Here is a 25,897-nt window from a genome sequence, read left to right on the forward strand (position 1 = left end):
TGGTTTTGTCATTTGGGAGTTGTAGTTGCTGGGATTTATAGTTCACCTACAATCAAAGAGCATTCTGAACTCCAACAACGATGAAATTGAACCACACTTGGCACACAGAACTCCCGTGATCAACAGAAAATATTGGAAGGGTTTGATGGGCATTGACCTTGAGTTTGGGAATTGTAGTTCACCTACATCCAGAGAGCACTGTGGACTCAAACAATGATGGATCTGGCCCAAACCTGGTACAAGCACTCAATATGCCCAAATATGAACACAGATGGAGTTTGGGGGAAATAGACCTTGACATTTGGGATTTGTAGTCACTGGGATTCACAGTTCACCTACAATCAAAGAGCATTCTGAACCCCACGAACAACAGAATCGGGGCAAACTTCCCACACTGAACCCCCATGACCAACAGAAAATACTTAAGGCCATCCAATCCAACTCCCTTCACCAGGGCAAAAAAACGTAATCAAAGTCCTAATGACAAAGAGCCATCCAGCCATAGATATAGATAGATTGATAGATATGATTAACACAGAGAGATATAGTATCATAGATTTGAAAGGGACCTTTAAAGAAGGACAATATGTTGCATGTTCCAGGGTGGGCAAACCAGACACTCTCCACATCAACACTGACAAAGAAACAGCAAGAAATACTGTTTACCCACAAGCATAAAGAAATTACATATATTAGAAACCAGCACTTTCTCATTACTTTATTTTTGAGTTCAACAGATTGGGCCACAGCAACGCGTGGCAGGGGACAGCTAGTCTATTCATAAAGTTGTGGATCAGAAGCACTCCTTTCAAATCCTGACAAAAGAGGAAAAGGAAGCCCTAAACCATGGAACAAAACCTGGGAGGATTTCCCTTTGAGTGGCCAAACCTCCCCTCCCTCCCTGCTCCCTCCCCTCCAACCCACTCTCACTCTCCAGCGAGGTAATCTAAGGTCAGGCAAGAACAGCGTGTTCTTTCGCGACGCATGCGCAACACACCCCTCGGGGCGGCTCCGGCGGCGCATGCGCGGAGCAACCACCACCTCCCTCTCCTCCCCGCCCGCCACTTTTGACGAAGAAGGGGAATCACCATTTACCCCCGCGTTGGAGTATGACGCCACTGCGCATGCTCGGCGGCGGCCAGGGAAACACAAGGAGGGCTTCGTTGCGGTTTGTCCCTCAAGGAAGTGACGCATGCGCAGTACGGCTTCTCCGAGCTTGGCGGCTGCTACTGCTGCTGTTTTGCCGGTAAACTCGAGGGTGGCGCATGCGCGGTGCAGCCGAAGGCAATTTCACCTCCCCCCCCCTCCTTCCACAGGCCTGGTGGTTGTTACCATCGGAAAAGGGAGAGGCGAAACCATTTGCTCGGCGAAAGCGGGGGGAGTCGGCTGAAGAGGATGAAGAGCGCGAGACGCGACTGAGGCAGTAAGGAGGGTGGGGGCCGTGGCCTCGCTGAGGGAGAAGGGGCTGTGTGTGTTGAGGCGGTGAAGGGGCTCTGAGGTAAACTTTGACCTGAGGGACGGGATTTCATAACGGAGACCGAGGGCGGAGAGGGAGGAGGAGGAGGCCTGCCCGTGCCTTCCCTCTCGGTGGCAGCCTGCCTGCCTGACTGCCTGGGCGGCAATGAAGGATCCCGAAGGTCTCCCGAAATTGAGGCACCCCGAACGAGGGCGGTGGGCTTGGCAGCTCCTCATTGACATGCTGTCAGTGCAGGTAAGGAGGGATGCCCTTCTTGTTCCCCCCTTGTGAGGGAATCCAGGGCATTGGATCTGCCAGAAGAGCGCCAGGAATATCCATTCCTTCGCTTATTTATACGCAAATCCACTGCTTATTTACTCTCAGTCTATTCCCGCCAACACACACTTTGGCCCCTTCCACACAGCTGAATAAAATCCCACATTTTCTGCTTCGAACTGGGATATATGGCAGTGTGGACTCAGGGCCCTTCCACACAGCCCTATATCCCAGAATATCAAGGCAGAAAATCCCACTTTAAACTGGCTTATCTGAGTCCACACTCAAATAATGTGGGATCGCCTGCCTTGATAGTCAGAGATATAGGACTGTGTGGAAGGGCCCCCAGATAACTCAGTTCAAAGCATATAAATATAACTACTGAAGCACAATATGGGTGAGGGAGCAGAAGGGAAGGGGAAGCAGGGTAAAAACATCCAATGCATCTTCCCTTCTGCTCCCTCACCCATATTGTGCTTCAGTAGTTATATTTATATTTTTAATGTACCAAACATACCAAGTTTGTATGAAAATGTGACTATTTCCTGTGCTGGTCAATGACCAAAATAAATGATTTGATTTGATTTGATTCAAAGCATAAAATGTGGGAGTTTCTGCCTTGATATGCTGGGTTACATGGCTCTATGGAAGAGCCCTAAAAATGCCTCAAATCTTCGACCTCTTTCTGAGTCTGACTTGCTGATTCCCAAAATTACAACGCCCTGTTTACATTGGCGAGATTGGTGGGGATGGGGGAGAGGGCCTTCTTGGTGGTGGCCCCCCGACTCTGGAACTCACTCCCCAAGGACATCAGACATGCCCCAACCCTGGCAGTCTTTAGGTTGTTGTTGTTCATTCGTTCAGTCGTCTCCGACTCTTCGTGACCTCATGGACCAGCCCACGCCAGAGCTCCCTGTCGGCCGTCACCACCCCCAGCTCCTTCAAGGTCAGTCCAGTCATTTCAAGGATGCCATCCATCCATCTTGCCCTTGGTCGGCCCCTCTTCCTTTTGCCTTCCACTTTCCCCAGCATAATTGTCTTCTCTAGGCTTTGCTGTCTCCTCATGATGTGGCCAAAGTACTTCAACTTTGTCTCTAGTATCCTTCCCTCCAGTGGAGCTTGAAAAGGTGGTTGTTCCAGTGTGCCTTCCCAGAATAAGGAAAACTCTCAGCAATATGCCCTCAAATGCACTTTACCACAGATTTAGGACTGACTGTGGTTCCCTCATCTCTCTTTGAAAACCCTATACCAGTTATATCCTACCTTGTTCATGCCCAGTGTTGTTGTTTTTTTTATTATTTTAAACTATTACATTTGGCCTGGCCATAGGTTTTTACATGCTTGTGTGTTATGGTTTGTTGTTTATGTGATTTATATTAATTGTATTGTATTGACTGTTTTTGTTATTGCTTTTGTTTATTGATATACTGGGGGCTTGGCCTCATGTAAGCCACACCGAGTCCCTTGGGGAGATGGTAGCGGGGTATAAATAAAGTTTTATTATGATTATTTATTACATTGCCGTATACTAATCGGATTATAAAAGCAGATCATCTAAATTATCTGCTCTGAACTGGATTATCTGAGGGCGCTTCCACACAGCCATATAACTCCAGAATATCAAGGCCGATAACCCATATTATCTGCTTTGGATTATCTGAGGGCCTTTCCACACAGCTATATAACCCCAGAATATCAAGGGCGATAATCCACAATATCTGCTTTGAACTGGATTATATGAGGGCCCTTCCACACAGCCATATTTTCCCAGATAATCAAGGCTGACAATCCACAATATCTTCTTTGAACTGGATTATATGAGGGCTCTTCCACACAGCCATATAACCCCAGAATATCAAGGCTGATAATCCACAATATTTGCTTTGAACTGGATTATATAAATCCCTACAGCCATATAATCCAGTTTAGTGTGGATTTTGTACAACTGTGTGGAAGGGGGCTGAGTCCTCACTGTCATATAAACTAGTTCAAAGCAGATAATCTGGATTTTATATGACAGTGTAGAAAGGCCCTGAGAAACTAGATGCTGTCTATCCAATGCAATTTTCTGAATCAGCACCTCAAATAACCCCAGGAACAGGCTTAAAATATGTTGTTTATTGCAATCAAAGGGTCCTTTACACAGTCATATATAACCCAGAATAACATAGAAGAAAAGTTGCTACTCTGGGGGTCCTAGAAGTATACCATCCCCCCCCCCCCATCTCTTCCCCTTCACATTTTTTCTTTTCTTTTTTTTCTCTTCCTCTCCCCCCACCCCCACTTCCTACTTTCTATATCACATTATTCCCACTGTAACCATGTTACCTTTTTCTTAAATGGTCAAAAGCAAGTATTTCACTATGCTCTACTTTCTTGAGAACAACTTTTATTCTCAGTAAAAACAATTGAAAAAAGAATATCAAGGCAGAAAATCCCACAATATCTGCTTTGAACTGGGTTATCTGAGTCCACACTGCCGAATATTCCAGTTCAAAGCAGATAATGTGGGAGTTTATCCAGCTGTGTGGAAAGGACCAAAGACCATTCTCCATCTTCCCTTTAGTGACAAGGAGGGGATAGGACAAGCATGTTAGGACACTGTTACAGGATGCTGAAGTCTATGCAATTTGATTCTTGACCATGGGCCCTTCCACACATCCATATAACCCAGAATATCAAGGCAGACAATCCAGAATATCTGGTTTGAACTGGGTTATCTGAATCCACATTGCCATGTAATCCAGTCCAAATCAGATAATGTGGGATTTTATACAGCTGTGTGGAAGGGGCCCATGTTATCCTCTTCCTGTAATATTATAGGCTGGGTAACCTTTTTATCGGAAATGCTTGGCATCATAAGTGTTTTGAATCCCTCCCCCCCCCCCCCAGCTTGATTTTGGAATATCTGCCTTTTCATATGCATGCATAATGTGTTATCCTAGAGATGGGATCTAAATCTCAACACAAAAATTAATTTATGTTTCATATGTAATCTTATTTTATCCACAATATTTGTAATCCTTTTGTGCGTGAAGCAAAGTTTGTGGACGCTGAACCACCAAAGGAGATAATTGTGAATTTTGGAGTCTTTCAGATTTTGGAATTGTAGATAAGGGATGCCCAACCGGTATTTGTGGGTGTCTAATTTGTATAAAGTGGAATGCTTCCTGCTTCTCTAGCATTGTGCTTCTTTCTATTATTTTTCTAAATAATGCTCAAGAAAAAGTGCAAAATTAGAAACAAATCTTGTTCAATTCAGAGATTTCTTATCAAGATTCAGGCCAAATACAGGCATTCCCTGAGTTGCAAACATCCAACTTACAAGTTACTCATAGTTAAGAATGGGACTGAAACAACAGGAAGTGAGAGAAATGTACCCCTCTGAATAAGAAATTTACTCCTGAAAGAGCTATCATGGGGGAAAGGGGTTTCCACTGTAGGTTTCTTACCAATCCTTGTTTTCACAACAAACCAATTTTTCCCCAAATCCAAATAGTTTGGGATCCATTTACTAAAATCTGTTAACAGTCATTGTATAAAGCACTGAGTGGGCAGGACAAATTATAGCTCTGCCTTGTTTTGTATATAGTGTTCTGTAAATGATTCTTCTTGCCTCAGGTGTATATATCATGGTTTATTTGTAGTCTTAGGGTTGATATCTTGTTGCTCTCCATTTAATTTCAAAAGCCTTTTGCAAATGTACAGATTCTGTCCCTAAACAAAAGGAAGGAAGATAGAGAAAAGGGGGAAGGATCACCTGCTTTAAGGCTTATCCCCCACCCACCCATCCTTTTTGGTCTTTCTCGTCAACAGTTTATTACTAAGGAAATGTAAACCTTAACAGAAGAAAGGATTGCCCACTGATTTGTCTGCTTTTGAATTTGGAAAAATTTCTTGAATATGAAATAAAAATTGAGTCTGTTTTAGCTTCAAAACCTGAAACCTCTTTAGAGCTTTAACTATGTGTGGGTACAGTGAAAGTGGATACTTTGGGTGTTTTGTACACACCATTATATCGTTTTGGAAGAATCTGTCTGCGTCAACTGGCAGCAGTGTAATGTTGATAATACTTCCTCATGGCATGTGATGTGAGTGGGCACAGTGGTGATTCCATTTTGTTGGGATATGTTGCAATGTATTAACTTGTTAGAAAATTTATAGTTGTGAATATTAGTTTTACATTTTATTCCTGAGATGCAGAATTTAACTGAGAGTCAGTGTTGTTGGATTATGGGTTTTTTTAGTATTGCAAAAAGATTTATACTTCTGAAAGAAACCTTCATCAGACACTCAGTGGTCAGAGACCCTACTGCTTTAGTTATGTATGAATGTGGATCTTCAGAAAATGTATTTTTGAAATATAATTGGCTCATATCAGTATACAGTATATACTTGTTCCTTGATCAGTTCCGCCTAAAGAACAGTATATATGTGCTAACCCTGCAGCTGGGTCTGTCCTACTGTGATACCCAGTTGCATAGACTGGTTAACTTTTTGTGGGCTTTTCTGGCTTAATTGCATTGCTGTCCAATATACTACAGTGCTTATATTTATTATATTGGTGCTCCACTGTCAGAAGGCTAAAATCAGTATTTATATCCCAGGTTTGCAGGAACTTTAGTTTAAAATAACTAGCATAGCCTTTCTCAACATTTATATTTTCACCCATTGGTACTATTATATTATCTGGGTGGAGGCCAAAAGGGGACGCTAGACAGAGAAGGATAGTCCATTTCCGGGGGGGGGGGGGGGGGTTGCCGAAGGAAAACAATTTCCCCTGTTTTCACTGGTTACTTCCCCTTCACACTTTCCACTTCATGAACGGGGGTTGATTCCACTGTGGTGACATGGGTGGGGGGAATGGGACTATCCTTCTCTGTCTAGTGCCTCCTTTTGGCCTCCACCTGGATAATGGAACAGTAGCCACCCTTTTGACTGAAATTATTTTGACATCTGTTTAGAAACTCCTGCTCTAACTTGTGAAATACAAGAAATGGTGTTGGATGATTGCAAGGCAAGCTGCAAGTAATACAAGACAAAATAGAAGAGCACGCAGCACCAATTTAAATAGACCTTTGATGGGTTATTGTAATTCCTTTTCCTCATTATAGTGATAGATATTACAGTTTTATACTGTCACTTTGAATGCTTAATATTATTTCAATGACTTCACTGTTATGACTCCATTAAGAATAAAAAGCACATGTTTGTCCAAGAGTCATTGATTGTGTCGTGTAGATAAAATAATTGCAACAGGCTAGTGTATTTTATCCTGTGTTAAAAATATTTTGTTTTGCTGTTATGTGCCTTCAGGCTAGTATTCTATTATAGAGTTTCCTTGACATTTATTTAGAAGAGGGCTGCCATCGCCCTTCCTCATGAGCTAATATATAAGAAATCTTTCTGCAATGTTTTTAAAAAGCACATGTAATTGTTTTAAAAATGTAACAACAGATCAGAAGGCACACACAATCTTTTATCAGGAAACTAGGAGATTACAATATAAAATTTAAAAATTCAGTACTCTGGCAAACAGCTTGGTTCAGTAAAAAACCAAACACTCCAGATTGCCATGGGAGAAGATTCTAAAGCTGGGACACCAAGTATTTTTAAATAGCATTATTTGTATGAACTGCTAATTGAACATAAGTGCTTGCACATTTTGTAGCAATGTTGATTTTTTCCCCTTTTGACTTGTTGGTTATTCATAATGTTACCCTATATACTCATGTATAAGTCTAGACATTATAGGTTAAATAAATCAACCCTCAAAAACCTGGGTTGACTTATCCATGGGTCAGTGTGAATATTGTACCTTACCAAAAAAGGAACCATCCACCTCTCGTGAGGAGAGTGATGAGAGCTCCTTAGCCCATCCCAGGAGAATCTTTAAAAAGCACAAACCTCCTCTGCTCTCTCTACTGTGGTGCTGCTTCTGACCTTTTTGCACGGGAAGCGTGGTCTACGAGGGATGGCTGACCCTAAAGTGGCATTGGCATTTTCCTCTCTCTGCAGAACAATCCTCAACTTATCCATGGGTCGTAATTTGACACAAAACTTGACTTATACATGAAGTCGATTTATACATGATATATATGGTGTATGTGTTTGTAGTTTTTCAAGAATTTTTCTGCCAGACCTTTGAAGATTATTAATATTTATGCCTTTAGTATATTTGTTTGAACAGTTCGCTTAATTTATATTACCATCTTCCGTGTCTTCTTCCAGGTATCAACGATGGTTTTAACATGTAGCAATAAGCACATTTATGGGTTACAGTGGTATTGAATCCCCTGCTACACATTTTGCATTGATTTCTGATTTGGCTGTTGATTTATATTATACTCACACACACCCTGCCCCCCACACAACTGGAAATACTAGGTTTGCTTTAGTTGACCATTTTAAGAATTCATACAAGCCATTGTCAGATTGGAAATTATTATATGTATTGGAGTTTTTCCGTATACATAATATATTTGCCATTCCTCGTTAGCAAGTATGACTAACCAACTAGTTCTTTAAAAAGACATTACCATAATTGTGTTCTTATGCTCCTACATTACGAAACATTTGGATTTGTTTATATCATTGTTGTCATCATCTATATAATACCAACATTGTACTTGGTACTTTTCAAGTAAAAGAAGAACAAAATTGTTCTCTGCCCTCAGGATTACAATCTAATGAAGACTTGACATGAAAAGAAAAGAAAAGGGGATGGCATTGTGGGGCAGTTAAGTCCTAGACATGATATAGCTGTGCTTGTCATATGCAAAATTTGCCCATACAAGATGAATACTAAAGTTTTCACTCTCATATCATCAGAATTACATGTAGATGGAACGTAATCCTGTACAGTTTTACTCAAAACTGAATCCTACTGATATCAGTGATAACTATTTCTAGTTTAGGATTGCATTGCTATCTGCTGAAATATCTAGTTAATATTCAAAACATTCCCTGTACATATATTTAGACTTTTGGTCCCGATTTTGCTTCTTTGCATCTGCTTCTTTAGTGATGCAGTTTTATATGCCTGTAATAGGTTTGTATGTGAATTAGGATTACCTATGGGTGTCTGCACTTTTCTCCTGAGTGCTGAAATAACTGCTCACTTTTTTATTTTTGGTATTTTTTATTACTGGACCATAAAGGTATCTTTGCAGCCTATGTGAAAGTAAACTTCTTAATGAAAGTAGTTTTTGAAATAAGGACACTTGAAAGAGAAAAGACGTCATTATAGTACATTCATGAATCCCAGCTTGGGAGAAAGGTGAGGCACAAATACAAGAATAAATAAAGTAATTTTTCAATTACTATCATTCTGGGAGAGAAGTTGGGTATAAATCCAATAAAAATCAGTTTGCAATTGCCTGAATAGTTATTAATCTCTTCCAAAAGGAGACTATTTTTAAAAAGCTCAAGTAAAGATTACCAAGTTATCTCCACTTCTTACACTTCAGATTTGGCGGATTCTTTCCTCTACCCTTGCCCCTACTTGCAATTTCTAGGGAGAAGTGAATGTGAAAACTGTAGCTGAGGCCGTGTGCAAAAGCTGAGGACTTTGCCTAAGTTGTTAGCTCTGCATTGGAGGTGTTTCAGTGTGTTCAATATTCCATTGTCTTTGGCAGGGCTAGACAGGCCTTTTTCTCTTAAGGGCTTCACTCACTTGTGGGTATTTATACAGTGGATTGCTAGAGAGGAGAAAGATCACAGGTAAAGAGACCTTCATATTTATAGAGGGCTTTTGAAGTTCAACTGAGGGATATATAAGATTGAGTTGAGAGTCAAAGGGTGCCAATCCCTTGTATTTTGTATTTTTCTGACGTGATATAACATTAAATGTTCAACATTAAATATAACATGATATAACATTAAATGTTCAACCTTTCCAAAATCAGCAAAGCCACCACTTTATTACACAATAAAACAAAATCTTTACTATTATTTTATTTGTACAGTGCATCTTAAAAAAATCTTCCATACTTAATTCTTAAGAGGTATAGTTTGAAAAAAGTATTCCTAGTTAGTGAAGTAGGAAGAATAAATTAATAAACCCATCTGCACTTCCCAGAATTCATCTGAAGGGCCAGTTTGCAATATACAACCACTTTTAGGTAGTCTTTCTACTTTAATCTCATTTGGGGGTTTTCTGTTCCCCTTCAACTTGGAGAGTATGTAGAAGTGTCTGAATGAGAATGGGCAGAACTGATGCAGAATTGTTAGGCATTGAGGTGAAATAGGTGGCATGTATGTGGTTATAAGATCAAGTTTGTAATGTCTTGAAAGCTCTTGAAGTGACCTACCATCCTTTCCCCCCGAAAAGCTTTCTCTAGCCATACTTAACAGTAGTAGTGAGAAAATTATACAAAGATATGTAGAAAAGGTGTCACAAACTTTTGAAGGTATGTATAGAGTAAAACCTGGTGATATAATAAAAAATAATAAAACATTATTTATATTCTGCCCTATTTCCCCAAAGGGACTCAGGGCAGAATGCAACAAACAAAAAGGCAAACATTCAATGCCTCAATAACAATAACAACAAGTGTAATAACTCAGAATAACCACACATAAAAAGACAGCTAAACATGACATCTATAACTTAGATGAAAACAATCTATCAAAAAATATAAAAAAATGAACATAAGACATCTGAATTATTTTATAAAAGCCAACGAAAGGACTAGTTTCCTGTATTGCTTTGAAATACACATTGGAAAATATGAATTTAGGATTCATCAGAACATTTCTCTATCTTTTAATACTCAGGTCTTTGTCTTCTGATTCTTATAAATTATACGTAGCAGCTCCCAACAATTAAAGCTATTAATAAAATTCCCAAACAATATCATGATAAAACAGATACAGCAGATAAAACATTTATCATAACTAAGAGAGCACATCTCTAGGTGAAATAGTTTCCGTTCTTTGTTATTTCTTGTACTCATGATATTTTCCATTGTATTTCTTTAAAGTTATCAGTTGAAGATTGTATGCTTTAAGGAAATTTTGGACATAGTTTTTTTTGTTAGCTACGTGGTACTTGTTCCTATATCAGCGTGCATGGAATGGCAATTTTTATCTCATATATCCCCTTACATGTGGAAACATAGGATACATATGAAAAATATATGGTTGCATTTAGCTAAGGAGATATGCAGAGTACCTAAAATAGAATTAATCTACACATTTCACCATGTATAATACCACACGGTGAAGTGTGTAGATTAATTATATTGTAGACCTTTCCTTTTATAAAAGTGAAAATATACATAGTATGTATATGACCTGTAAAGCTCTATACCTAGATCAAGAATTGTTTGAGGCACTTTATCTCTCCATAGGGAAAAATGTAATTCTATTTTAAAGTTGATCTTTTGTATGTGTTGATTTTATTGTGTTCATTTAATTTATAAGATGGTTTGAGTCTGGTTTGGGGGAGGGAATGTGGTGTAAAGTTGACAATGTTGACAATGATGACAATAATTACATGATTTGTATGTGAGGCTATTAAACATTTTTGGACTATAACCACATATAGACAGTCGCTGAGTTACAAACATCCAAGGTACAAATTACTCATAGTTACAAACGGGATTGAGATAACAGGAAGTGCAAGGAATTTACCCCTAGGAAGGGAAATTCACCCATGAGAGAGTTATCATGGGGAAAAAGTGCCTCCACCGAAGCTTTATCACCAATCCTTGTTTCAACAACAAGCCAATTTTTTCAAAACCTTGTTTCACTATGTAACAAAATACAGAAAAAAATCTGTTCCTGATTTGAAAGTGTCAATTCCTGTTTAATTGTGGGGTACTTACTTTGAAAGTACTTGTTATTATCGAGAAACTTTGTTTTTGTGGCTGCCACAAACTATGTGAAATTGGTTGAGACTTTTATTATGACTGTATTACTGTAGTTGGGCTTTGTTTCAAACTGTGCCTCTCCAAAACTTGGGAACCAAAATCTGACATTCACTGCTGCTATAATATAATATTTTGTGGTGGTAAATGAGGCAACAGGTGATCTACTGGAGAAGAAAGCATTTCAGTCATTTAATTGATAGGTACAAGCATTTCTTTGAGCAGATGGGGCAGTTGGGCCTCACAACAGGGAGATGAGGATCAACACTACTGAAGTGATTGGATAGCAGGTGCACCTGTTGCCCTAGGACAGTGGTTCTCCACCAGTGGGTCCCCAGATGTTTTGGCCTTCAACTCCCAGAAATCCTAACAGCTGGTAAACTGGCTGGGATTTCTGGGAGTTGTAGACCAAAACACCTGGGGACCCACAGGTTGAGAACTACTGCCCCTAAGAGAAGGTAGCTGGAAGATGGCTCTCTGAGCCATCTTCCTTGATGGGACATCAAGGTAAGGGAAATGATGTATGCAAGCATGCCCATCACTCGTTCTATGGGAATAATACAGTTAACTCCCTGGACTGTTCCCAGCCTTTGAACTGCCAGGCCAATGTGAAACTGTTTACTAGGGACTGTTGTACACAAAATAACTCTTTTCGATGCAACTGCACAGCTCTCAACATTAGGTCAGTATTCTCATAAGGATTCTGAACCCATTCTCCTTTTTGGCAGGGCCACACCCACTGCACATGGGTCTCAGATGTAAAATTTAGGCAGTACTCCCTTGCAGGGCTTGTTTGTATGGGTTTTTTCGTGTCAGGAGCGACTTGAGAAACTGCAAGTTTGTATGGGTGCCATGCAACTATTTCCCAAGCCATATGGTTCATGGCTATTCAAACTGGGAAACGTGTCAAAAAGCTGTGTGATGTGGCATATTGGTTTGCTCTCCAAAATACATAAACCCACCCTTGAAAAACTCTGTTTATTTGATGTACACAAAACATTTCTCTGAGGATATTTCTAACTTGTCTTCCTGTTTTTCTTTGTTCTTTCTCTTTCACTTTTTTCCTTTACTTTTGGATTTACAAGGCAAATCCAAATATTCTTGCTTTATGGTAAGAAACTTGCTTGAGAGAAAACTTCATGGTTGCATAACAGTTGCAACTGGAAGGTATCAAGTAAATTGCTGAGACAGAAAGACTGAAGCTTTCCAACAACTACTATACAATTGAAGCAGAGAGTAGAAGACTGACTTGAAAGGGCTAGTAAACAATATTGTGCAGGCCTACAAAGGGTAGTCCTAATTCACTTAACTATTCAAACTAGGTAGTTGATAAGAGTATTGAGAGATTATTGTCCTTTTCCTAGATAAATAATCACCCATTCAATTGCCCTTCCTAAAGATCCTTGTCTAGTATGTATATTGCCCTTTAGGTGCAAAATAAAGCACAACTCACTAAAAAGTGGTTATTTGCAGCACAAGCTATCTTGAAATCAGAATGGATAAGAAAAGCTTTAAGGGTGCTTTAAATAAACTGATGATCTGAAACAAAAGGAAAAGAAAGAATTGCTGCATTGGATTAATAAGTAGGAAACTTCAAAAACCCACATTTGACTTTGCACTTGTGACTAGTTTGATGCACCTACGCCTTGAAACAAAGCCAGGCAACTGTCAGAATCAGATTTTTTTTCGTGTCAGGAGCGATTTGAAAAATTGCAAGGATGGTAAAACATCAAACATTGTTCCCTAGGCAGTGTCCTTGCAGACGGCCAATTCTCTCACACCAGAAGAAGAATAAGAGAAATCTATGCTATCCAAGTCAGGCTTTAGCTACTGTGTGCCTAGAGAAGTCCCTATGGAGAGAAAGGTGGGATATGAATAAAGTTAAAAAAAAAAACAAAACAACCCAAGGCCCTTCCAGTCCGCTAAGTCTGTCCATTCCAAGTCTGTGAGGAAGAACTGCCAATAGCTTCATTCCTCAAATTACCCACTCCCAACTTCAAGTTGTGGCATCAATTAGAAGCATCTTCAACCTAGTATTGGACAATGGTATTGTTCTGCCTGCCTTAGTGGGAGCAGAGTTACAAACTCACTAAAAAGGTGTAACAATAAACAAAAATAATTTAATTAAAAGCAAGATTAGTACCCTAACTCCTCCCAGGTACTGTGATCTTAAACTCATGGATTTCTTTACATTAATTAAGATTATTGCTTTTTTCAAAAACAAATAAAATTATCTGTTTGGAAGGTTTTGTGTTGATGTTGAACATTTTGTTGAAAATAATATTATACCACATCTTAGCATGCATTGCCATGCAGGAATATACGTAAAGAATTCGTGAAAAGTGCCAACCTGGCTTTTGTTCATAGACCCCCAAAGAAAGAATCCATCACTTTCCAAGGCAATATGTTCCACTGTTAAACAGCTCTTAACAATCAAGAATATCCTAACATATAGGTGAAATCTCTCTTCTTACTATATCTGCTACATCCCTTCAGATAAAGATGGAAATCATGTCACCTTTCAGTCTTCTCCAAGCTAAACATTCCCAGCTCTTTTATCTCATACATCGCAAGCCTTGAATTCCAGTCCTTTGAGCATCCTGGTTGCCCTTCTCTGGATATATTTCAGCTTGTCAATAACTGCTTTGAATTGAAATACCTGGAATTAGACACAGTATTCCAGATGAGGTCTGAGCCAAGCAAAATTGGGTGACATTTCTGCGTTCTTTCAGACAGCATGGTGTAATGGTTTGAGTGTTGGACTATGATTGGAAACCAGTGTTTGAATCTCTGCGCAAAAATAGAAACCCACTGGGTGACTTTGGGCAAGTCACACTCACTGCCTCAGAGGAAGGCAAAGGCAGACTCCTCTGAAAAAAAAATTGCCAAGAAAACACCAAGATACAAGTTAGTATAGAGGAAAGAGAAATAAGGAAACAATGGGAAAGGGAAGCGAGGGATGACACGGGAGAGCAGAATTAGCAGGTTGGGAAGTATTCCTAGATTTGCCCTTTTCCTAGTGTAGAGGAACATTTTAGGACCTCCTGCATGTAAAATGTGAGCTGTTCCACCTTATTGCTGTGTTCTTGGGACTAGTGACCAGGTATTGTAGGAGAAGACAAATGTCTGATGATATTGTGGGTGCCTGCTGTCTCTGGTTTTGTCCCTAGCATGTTAAGTCCCCATCCCAGGCATAAAAAGGGGGATAGAGTCATATATCTCACCCATGCAGTTGGGTTGGATGTTCTTACTTTAGATTTGCTGCCTAGAGAATGGTATGATATTTTCTTTCATTCTCATATGTGCATTTTGTTATAAAACAGTAAATGACATGAATCAAAAGAGATCCAGAATCTTGTTGTAGAGATTCTTGGGGTTTGGCAAGTGCAAAACCATTAGCAGTTGTGGCACATTGGAGCTAACAGAGTGGGATGCTGTGGTACTGATGTATGTGTTGTATGTGGTAAGACTGATGTGTAGAAACAAATCCCCACAATAGGTTAATTGGCTGGCTCTGTACATGAGCAGTATGTGTGTGCCATCATTGGCAGAATCTCAGAGGACACTGATGGAGTTTCTAGGCATGATGTTTGTTTGTTTTCTTATTTTACAATTTATGTTTTTCCTTACCCAAACAAACTAAACAATGTAGTGAATAAGTCTGCTACTCTGCTAGTGCAGCAGCACTGGATCTTCAGACCTTGAAAACAATAAGTGTAGAGTTAGTTTGCTTGTTTTCCCTAGTAAATATATTATACTCCAGTTACTGTTGGACTCTCCCTCCCAGTGAACCAACATCTCTGCTTCAGTTTTCTTTTTGCTGTGTGCTGAATTCTTGTATGTTGTGCAAGAATAAATGAAATCCAGTATGCGTTCTGCTCAAAACTTGTTTTAACACTGAGAAAGTGGCACTCTGCTGCCCTGCTGGTGTTTTTGACTATTTCTGATTAGTAGCATTACATATGAATAGCTTTCTGAAGATGGGAAATGGATTGAGTTTTCAGTTTGGATAGTGTTTACTCATTAGGAATAAAACAGATAGTCAGGTGCCTAGGTATTTGTCAGAACAATGTTCCAAGAAGAAATCTCAGCAAACAGTTGTTCCAGGTCTTTGCTACTAGTAGTATGGTTTCATAATTCCATCTTAAATTGCTTATGTTTTCTCCTCCAATTTTCACAGTCTTTTCAGCAGAATCTAAACAGATAGGGTAATAACGTAGGCTTGTCTGATCCCCCTGCCTGTTAGAAACCACTCTGTTTCTCAATGCCTCAAATATTCCATTCTTCTTCATTTCATTCTGCTGATTGGGTAGATTGGGACTAAAATATACTGTACTCTATTCTTTTGCTGTGTTGAGTAGTAGGTGCTGATCAAATCTGGCATTAAATGTTCAGTGCTGAAGAAACAAACAGTAGCCTCACCTGGAGTGTTGAAAGGAGCTAAATGTATTTAAATAAAACCAGTTTTGGAATTACATCTTTTTTTGCATGTTACTTGAAAACATTTTTGATGTTGAACTTTCCATAGCTTTAAGCTGAATATGAGAAAGAATTTATAATGAGGTGTATTTAAGTTCTTGTAAATAGCAATTCTTTTGTTTTGCTTTGTAGAGTTAAATATTTTATGCTACTTAATAATACAAATAAAAATCCATGAAATGTTACGTGTCATACATGCATATTTCAAGTGAATTTTGTGTTTGATTTTTCAGTATTATAGTGGATTTGTTGACTGTATACTCATCCCTGTCAGTCTAATGTAGATATCTGTGTATGATCTTAAACCTACAATTATATGCTTTTGTCCTGCTTAGCATAGCCAGACATTAGACTGTAGGTGGTGCCTTGATGACACTTAGGCAGTAAAATTTAAGTGTCCTGAAAGTGGGCAGATATTTTGTTCTTCGGTGTGATATTGTATTTCAGCTGCCAAGGTTTTGGAGACACAGATTTGAAATTTTCTGCTCCATGTACTAAAATAACTTCCCTAGCATTGGGTGCAATGCATCTTTATGTGGGTGGAAAAGGAGTACCACTTGTTGCTCTACCAGAGGCAGCAAACCTCTTTGACTAGTTTATTCTTGTCTCTGTGTAGTTTGCTAAGCCATAGCTTTTTCTTTCCTTTGTTAACCCATTGTATAAAATGTTCCTCATTCCTGGTTTATGTCAGGAAGCAAACAACAGTGCAAATTCTTCCAAGGTACCAAAGTGACTTTAGGTTTATGTTTTTCCCCAAATCAGCCTATCCTCTCTTGTAAGGCTTCATATTAAACCACTTTTAAAACTGTAGAAAGCAAAAAAAAAAAAAAAAAGATCAAAAGAAGAGAAAAGAAAAGAAAAGAAAAGGGTTTGCTCTTGGGAGGGGTGGGGGAAGAAAAATTACTTTTGAACATGTTTAGAACAACTGATACCTGCCATAATAACCTAATATTTTACATTGTGTACTGCATAGTGAGAGTTAGACAAACTCCAAAGACTGACTGTGTGGGAGGTAAAACTTGTCTCTTTGATATTTTTTCTTAAACCTGCTTAGTTCTTAGCAAGCCACATTTTAAATGTTTTAAAACACTAGTTTCATATTACAGTGCTCTAGATTTCATAAAGTCTATTTAAGCATATTAGTGGATACATTTGCTCCCTGAAAGAAAGAAGTCTATTCAAATGGGAGATAAGGGCTTAACTCCCATAACAGGAAAAGTAGGTCAATAGGACACTAGGCTATCAGGCCAAGAAGACACAAGCAGGTTTTCTGAGTCATTTTGTGGTTGGTGCTCCTCCCTACCTCCACCCTCTAGGCAGATTCTTTTTCTTTGTATTTAGTTCCTACTTTTTAGCATGTGTTTCAAAAATAAGTTTGGATAGTGAAAGTGCCGGGAGGCTATATTAAATTAAGGTTAAACATACCTTTTGTAATTGTCTCAGGATGGAACTGAAAATAAAAAATTCAGTGATTGGACAGAAATAATTCTGAGAATGCTTTGTTTTTAAAAGGTTCGTTATTAATAGTGACAAAAAAGAACCGAACAAGGACAGTATTGCATTTTCCCCATCCTTATTACAAGACAGTAATATAATGGAAGGTAGCAGTACTTATTCTCCTGCCCCAAAGATTATGAATGGTCAGTGTACAGAGTTGTATAGCACTCTGATGACTTTTTTACTGTTAGGCCGGATTGTGTTGTATTTTGGGGTTTGTTTGGTTGTGTGTGTGTGTGTGTGTGTTTTTGGAGTATGGTGCTCGGTATTTGGGACCCACCTACCTTTGTGACCGCATCTCCTACCACAAACCTGCACAATCTCTTCGATCCGCGGAAGAGGCCCTTCACTCGCCCCTTCCTCTATCACAGACTTGTCTTATGGGCACAAAGGAGAGGGCCTTTTCCGCTGTGGTCCCCCGCTTTTGGAATTCGCTGCCTAAGGAGATCAGGCAAACCCCCACCCTAGCTGTTTTTAAGAAAGACCTAAAAACTTGGCTCTTCTGTTGTGCTTTTGGAGAATGACCATTCAACCCATCTGGTTGTCTACAGCTGCCCTCAGAATAAAGCATCTTCCCCCCACTCCCTAAAATGGCTAAATCCCATGGTTCCTCCCTGTTGGGCTCCTTTCCTACAAATGCACTTTTATCCCTATCTCACCCAGGGTTTTAACATTTTTTAACATTTTACCTCACACATTTGGCCCACCCTCCGTGCCTGGTTTCGATATGCTGTTTTATATTGTTGATTTTGTTATTTTATATTTTGTTATGATGTATTTTGTTACTGTGTGTTTATTATGTTGTATTATTTTGGGCTTGGCCTCATGTTAGCCGCACTGAGTCCTCTTTGGGGAGATGGTAGCGGGTTATAAATAAAGTGTATTATTATTATTATTATTATTATTATTATTGTGCTATGGAAACTGAAGTTGACATAAAAATAATTTGGCAAATGTTGCATGAAGAAAAAAATCAATATATTTGGAGATACTGCTAAAAAAAGAATGATGTAAATTTTAGAGACAAGAAAAGGAATGGAAATTATTAATATGTATAATGTCATCCAAACAATGGATGGATGCCAAGGGCTGTGAGACCAGAAACGAGCTTGCACAACAAATTTTTATCCTTCCCTCAAAAGCCTTCTAGATAGAAGCCCATTCCGAACTGCCATGTTCAGTATTTTAGGAAATAGTAGCAGGGTTAGGGGAATCAGTTAAGATCAGAAAGTAAAAACTTCGTTTAATATATTTACCATCAAATTACATTAATTATATTAAAACTGAAATGCAAACAGCCTCAAATAACATACAGTGCAGTTTTAAACCGCACTATATGGCAGTGAAAATGGGGCCTTTCTTTCTCTCACATTGTAATAATAAATTGAGTTACCCAGGGAGGCTAAGTATCATAGAATTTGGGACAGGCAAAAGGAAGTACTCCACAGGACACATAGTCAGTTGTGGAAATTGCTTTCACAGCTTGTGGATTTCCAGGAAATAAGACCAATGACTGCTGTATTGCTGTTATTGGAGACAGTTTGCATTTCAGTTTTGGTTGCTGGAAAACATCAGTAGGAGGTTTCATGTTCTACATGGGTGCTTTCCATGGATGCCTTGTCCCCAATGGGAAAATGGTTTTGGACTAGAATTTTATCCAGCAGGTATTTTCTTACTTTCTTACATTCTTAAACATATTTCTTTGTTCCTAAAGAGGGGGATTATATTATGTAGAAACATTAATTAGATGCTAATAACATGAACGTTTTTTCTTTTTCTGTTAAAAGAACCGAATTGGAGCTCCATGATCTTCTCATATGAATATAGTTTACAACACTCATATCCTACAGTTGGCTTCTTCAGGAATTGATCATTCTCAATCATCACCATTCATCATCCAGAAAAGTGTAAACGGTAATATGTCAAAAGATTACATTTAGATCATTAAGGTGCAGTATCAGCCACAAGAGAAGCTACTGAAAAAATGTTGGCAAGGATTTAGAGAGCTTTGTTTAGCATGCTGTGCTTTCCAGTAGGATTAAAAATATATCTGGCTACCATACAATACCATATCACAATCTGCTTTTTAAATTCTATTCAGTTTACATTTTTTCCATGTGGTTTAGTTGGGATGGGTATCCTGTTTTAAGAGATACGAGTTTGAGACTGAAATCTAAATAATTTTCTTTGAAAATTTCCGTATTGATTTCTTTTGGGGCAGTATGACCAAAAGAACTGTGATTGAGAAATCACTTTTTTCCCCATTATCTCATAGGACAGAAATACAAATGTCTACCACAAGACTAAAGTGTGATGTGTTATGTTCTTTACCATAAGTACCCATAAAATGAGCTCCATTGCAGACAGGTAAGTTATGTGCTGTTAATGATTTTACACATGCACTGTTATTCATGATTTAGAATGATTGCTTAATTTGCTACTTCTCTACTTGCCCATTTTTGTTTACTTACCATTTGTGGCACAATGTGAAATATTTTGCATCTTCACATTTTTGAGTATATTATACAGAGCAAGTGATAACAGTGCAACTTAGATCCATCTCAGTTCCAGGTTATCACACAACAAAATGTGAAATAGTCATCGAGTTGCATGTGTGAGTACTTCTGCAAGAAAGTGTACATATAGTATAATCAATGTACATAGTGCTGAACAGGCAAAAAAGCAAAAACATCATTTGCAAAAGTGTCAGATTATAATACAATTCCATCATCAATATGGGATCAAATAAGGATAACATACCAAGAGAAAACAACAACCACCCAAAAACTGACCTATGCAAAAACACAACCAAAAGAAAACAGGAAGATGATGCCAGCCAGACCATCGAAATAATGGTTAGAGAGATGATAAAGACAGAGTTGGTGAACCCAAAATCATAAAGGGAATCTAAAGACATGTATGATCACTGTGTCAAAAAAGGTCAAGAAATGTAAGAATCATATAAAAACCTATCAACATGGCAAGAAGAAGATTATCTGTGATCTTAGTAAGGTTTTTTTTTAAGAGAATGCAGTCTCTCTCTATATATATATATATAGAAAAGAATCCAGTGCAGAATCAAGGCAGCAAGTTTTAATACTTTCAGATCAAAGGACAATAAAGGGCAGACAAGAAGATAGTGGGAGTAACATTGGTTAAGAAACAAGGAGGAAACGATCAAGAGAAGACATAGAAAGATTTCAAAGCCACAGTTCATCCACCAAAGCCGGAACAAAACCTAAAAGTTAGAAGAGAAAAGAAATGATTGAAAAGTTGATAATGAAAGAGGATCAGATAAAATAGTTTCAATTTGAGTATTAAAAAGGAAACAAAGTAATCAGGGGGGGGGGGATTGAATTAGTGATGTAAAATACTTTTGTGCTGTGAAAGAAATACTGTTGTTTACAGAAGCGGGAATACATTTGTATTCAACTTAATCTACCTACTCCTTCTTCTTCGGAGGTGTTCAGTTGTTTGAGCTCATGGATGAAGACAAGACTTGGTTTGAGAACTCAGAACAAAACATATTAACAAAGGCAAAATTATCAAGAACCGAAGCAGAATTAAATGAAAAAATAGAAAAATCCAAACAACCTACATAAGTCAGGGAAAAGAGGGAAATAAGGCAATATTTGTGAAAGAACCTCACTGTTATTGCTTAAAGAATGAACAATAGAATTCCGGGGAGCCAAACTATGAGCAAGTACAAAAGAAACAAGATGAGGGTCAGAGAAAGGAAATTCAGTAGACAGAAAGCCAGAAACAGAATAAATAAAAGAAGAATAGTGCAATGAACGTGGGAATGTGTAGCTGAATCAGACTAAAGGCCACGATATAAAGAAGATAAAGAGAAAACCTAATTCCGTAGAGTCCAGGGGATTATCCACATGAATGTTAAAAATGCCCATGTCAAAGTTAAATAGGAGAAAGGAAGGCAGTCAGGTAACTGTGAATTAAAGTCCAAGGTAAATGTTAAAAGTGAATTTCATGGGTGCAGCCTTGAAAGAAATGTCTCACTGCATTGATCAGACAATATTTTATGTATCTGGGTTCTGAGCTGTTTAAGGCTCTATTTGGTAAAGCTTGGCACCTTGAATTAGGTATTTGGCACCAACGTCAAGTTTTCAGAATTGGTGTTACTATGTTTGTTCTTTGCTGCTCCTCTAACCACTTGGTCTATGACAAACATATTTAGAAGGAGGATGGAATTGCAAGGATTCATTGAAAGTATTTCACCACCACCGCCCTATCTTTGGGTGAAATAGAAAAAGTAACAGCCATTTGAAACAGACTTTGTCCGTTATAAACAATTTAAAATAGTTTCTTCTTCTACTTTTTTGTAACTGGAAGTCTGTTCTGACAGGCTTCCCTAATGTGTTGCATTGGGGAATTTATGTACCATGTGACTGCTTTCTGATCCTTGGTTTGGCTTTTGTAGGGATGATGGTAGCATTTTTGATGGTCTCGTGGAAGAAGATGACAAGGACAAAGCAAAGAGGTTTGTAATTGTTTGTTATTTTATTGTGAGCAGGAAATATATGGGGTGCATTTCTTTTTGATGCAGTGTATTGTAGATGGTGCTTAGGCGGGAGGCATGTACAGCAATAAGAAGTCCGTGCAAAGTACTCTTGCCCTTTTACATACATTGCCAAACAGTTGGTCAACAATCGGCTATAACAATGCTAATAACCTAGATTGGGAGTGGGAAGAAAGGAAAGGAGGCTGAATATAAGACATTTATTCCCCTCTTACCCTCTCAACTGTAGACAAAGTTGACACTCTGCCATCATATCAAAAGAGGAGATAGTTGCAAGTAGTCTGCAGTCGTGTTCTAAGTTATTGGGTTGGCAACTGTGGGTTTTGTGTGTGTTTGACTTGCTGATAACATTAAAAGACTGCAAATGAAAGATTAACATGAATATATATTGTAAAAGCATATGTTATCCCTTTAGAACGCCTTGTTTCAGGCTCTGCTGCCAGCAGATACCTACTGTACTTTTCATGAGAATCCTTGAATGCATATGGCACAGAATTGCTGTGCTGCAGTCTTCTGCATTTGTATAGAATCGCTATCCATTTCTGTTAGTTTCATTCATAAGGCCCTGTTTTAGTTTTCGTGCGCCTCTCCTGAAAATGGGTGCCTTTCCGAATGAGCTTTTTTGTGCTGGGTCCAAAAGAAAAAAATCAGGCCATTGGCCAACATGGGTGGCCTTCCGAGGCACTCCTTTCTCTCAATTTTAGGGCTAGAGGGGTGAAAATCACCACACATGGAGGACACATCTACCACTCTTAGCCCACCAAGTTTTATAACTTTTGGTCATTCCCCTGATTTTAGGGATTTTTTTCTTTCTATAATTAAAATCTCTTTAAAAACATTTCCTCCCTCTCCCCCCTCTAACTTCTCCAGGAGCAGCAGCAGGGGGGAGGCAGGGCAGGGAGAACACCATCTCTTCCTTCCAAATGATGCTCCACACACACCCCAGTGCCCAGCCCCACTCACTTCTTCTTTAACTGTCAGCAGTGGGGGGAATTCCCCTCCCTTTTTCATCATTTTTGGCAATTGCATGGTTTGTCTTGGAGAGCTGCCACCTTGAGTCCTTGCTTGCTCCTGCTGTGCTAGGCACCCTCCTCCATCTCTCATGCAAGGAAGGCACCTCTAGCCCCTCTCCTCTTTCTCCTTTATGCCTATTACCCTCTCCTCCTCCCTCCTTCTTGGCTCTTGGAGCTGCCACCGGTGCCTTGGGTCGTTGCTGCTGCTGCTGCCTGGCCACCTCTAGAGTAAGAGGCACGAAGGAGGAAGAGGAGGGGGCTGAAGGCACCTTACTTGCTTGAGAGGTGGAGGCAGCAGCAGCAGCAGCAACCAATGACCCAAGGTGGCACCTGGGCAGCTCCAAGAGCCGAGGAGGAGGAGCCACGCACGAACCACTTTCAGATAAGGAAGAGTGATGACCTCCTGGAAGAGAAGAGTAAATGAGGGTTTACTTTTTGTTTGCTGGGGGATTCATAAAAAAGATTAAAATGTGCTCATGAAAAGCAGGTACACAAATGGTTACCATTCAAACTTTTCTTTTGTTGCATGGTTGTTTTCATACGCCATCCGATTGAATGAAATAGTACGAAAACATGGATTAAATAGCAGAAACGGTTACCGTGTACATGACTACTATGTTGTTCACGGTGCTCCTTTTCACCAATAAAATAGCACTTGTGCCACACTCAGCAACCTTTTAGGTGGCATTTGGCAGTCCTTAAAATTATTCATGACTAACTTAAATCCTTGTGACTCAATGGGACATATGACTAACTTAGTGAGGAGCCAGCCCGTTAGCACAGAATTTGTATAAAATCTTTTTTTCTTATAATTGTCACAATTGTTGTTGGTTTTTTTTAGAGTATCAAGAAACAAATCTGAAAAGAAACGCAGAGATCAGTTTAATGTACTCATTAAAGAGCTGGGATCCATGCTTCCGGGCAATGCTCGGAAGATGGACAAGTCTACTGTACTGCAAAAGAGCATTGACTTTTTACGAAAGCACAAAGGTAACTTTGAGATTTGATGTTAAACTTATAGAATCTAAGTTGTTTTATATGCACTGAATTTTTTGATAATTATTTGGAGATAATCAGTCATATTTTAGCAAACAAGGGGTTACTTCTGCAATAATTTTTTTTGTATGTGTACGCCTCTTTAGCTATCAGGAAAGATAGCTGAATGAAGAACTGCCATTTCTAGGCTGACTGAAGGAGCAATCCACAATAAATCTCTGTTCACTGTTTAGTGTTAGATCAGAAACCTAGATGATGATTTTGAATATTATGTGTTAGAAGTTTTGGTCTAACTTCTGATTTCAGCATTGAATAGCTAAAGTAGCAAAAGGCCTTTGTAGTAAAAAAATTTAGGATTTCTAAGGCCTTCCACATAATTTTTGCAGATTTGATTATTCATGGGTTTGTACTACTGTACTCCACCACCTCACCCAATCTTTTTGTCAATCCAGATCTTCCACTGCTGTCTTTTCAACAGTGCCCATATCTCACTCCCTTCCCTAACTTGCTATCTAAGCATCGTCAACATTTTAGACGGCCCCCCATTGCCTCCGCTGGCATTTAAAGACCTACTCTTATGGTGGGATAATAGGCAATGGAGTCTGGGGGTGTACTGAAGGAAGGTGGAAAGAGGAGAAAGGTTGTGTAGGGAAGAAGCGGATGGGCAGAGAAGGCTTCTAAATTTGGGCTGATATATCATGGTGGAGGGGTCGGGGTGGGAGAAAGGTATTATGCCATCAAGGGAGAAAGAAACCTCCCTTGATGGCATAATATTCAAAATCATCATTCTTTCATTAGTAAAATAAATAAATAATTCTTTTCCCATCCTTTTTTGTATTTTGTCTCTGTGTTTTTTCTCAGAGTGCAAATGCTGAATGTTGCTATGAGTACTGCATATGTTCATCCCCCTCCCTCTTTCCTTCTTTTAATAGTAACATCTTTCATTACTGGAATGGTACACAAAACAGTTTAGTTGGAATGGAGGGAAGGACCAGTGACTTTATTTTTCTCTAGGGGAGCTTTTATTCCTTGTGCTGTTAATTAGCTTGCAAATATAGATGTGTATATTAGAATAAATATATGTGCAGATAACTTGTTTTCTTTACAGAAATCACTGCCCAGTCAGATGCTAGTGAAATCCGACAAGATTGGAAACCCACATTTCTTAGTAATGAAGAGTTCACCCAGTTAATGTTAGAGGTAGCTTCTTTATTTTTATTTTAAAAGCATGGATATTGTCTTCTCATTACTATTGTTTTGTGTTATAAGATTAGAATAGGATATATTTTCAGATTTATTTTAACCAGAACGTAGTTATATTGGTAGGTATTTTGTGTGTCAGGAGCTACTTGAAAAATCTCAAGTTGCTTCTGGAGTGAGAGAATTGGCCGTATGAAAGGATGTTGCCCAGGGGATGCCCAGATGTTTTACCATCCTGTAGGAGGCTTCTCTCATGTCCCCACATGAGAAGCTGGAGCTGACAGACAGGAGTTCACCCTGCTCCCCGGATCCAAAAGGTCAACAGTCCTGTCGGCACAAGAGTTTAACCCATTGCGCCACCAGGGGCTCCATATTGATAATTAAAACATCTATAAAGAAAGATGTTACATCTTGTGAATGCTGCAGGCAGTTTGAAGTGGGTGTGTATTTGATTTGGATAGCCATTTTTGTATACTTTTTGAACCTACTTTAAAAAAAGCAGTAGTACATTTGTAAGCAATAATAAATCATCATTTTTTCAAGGCTTGTTAAACAGACTGATTTTTACTAA

The 25,897-nt window shown here is 39.0% G+C and overlaps 1 protein-coding gene across 3 annotated transcripts in view; it reads left to right on the forward strand.

Annotated features, from left to right (window-relative positions):
- The first annotated feature begins 1,127 nt into the window (after window positions 1-1,127).
- The window catches only part of CLOCK (clock circadian regulator), a 53,747-nt gene continuing 28,977 nt past the window's right edge, over window positions 1,128-25,897 (forward strand). Inside the window, exons 1-6 of one of the 3 annotated variants that reach the window (XM_060778540.2) lie at window positions 1,128-1,246; window positions 19,368-19,494; window positions 19,856-19,947; window positions 22,019-22,078; window positions 23,972-24,120; window positions 25,235-25,326. In XM_060778540.2, the coding sequence (XP_060634523.2) occupies window positions 19,901-19,947; window positions 22,019-22,078; window positions 23,972-24,120; window positions 25,235-25,326 (348 nt within the window). In that variant the 5' untranslated portion in view covers window positions 1,128-1,246; window positions 19,368-19,494; window positions 19,856-19,900. The other 2 variants (XM_060778538.2, XM_060778539.2) reach the window with 2 other exon arrangements.

The sequence above is a fragment of the Anolis sagrei genome, chromosome 5 (genome assembly GCF_037176765.1).
Source record: "Anolis sagrei isolate rAnoSag1 chromosome 5, rAnoSag1.mat, whole genome shotgun sequence".
Lineage (NCBI taxonomy): Eukaryota > Metazoa > Chordata > Lepidosauria > Squamata > Dactyloidae > Anolis > Anolis sagrei.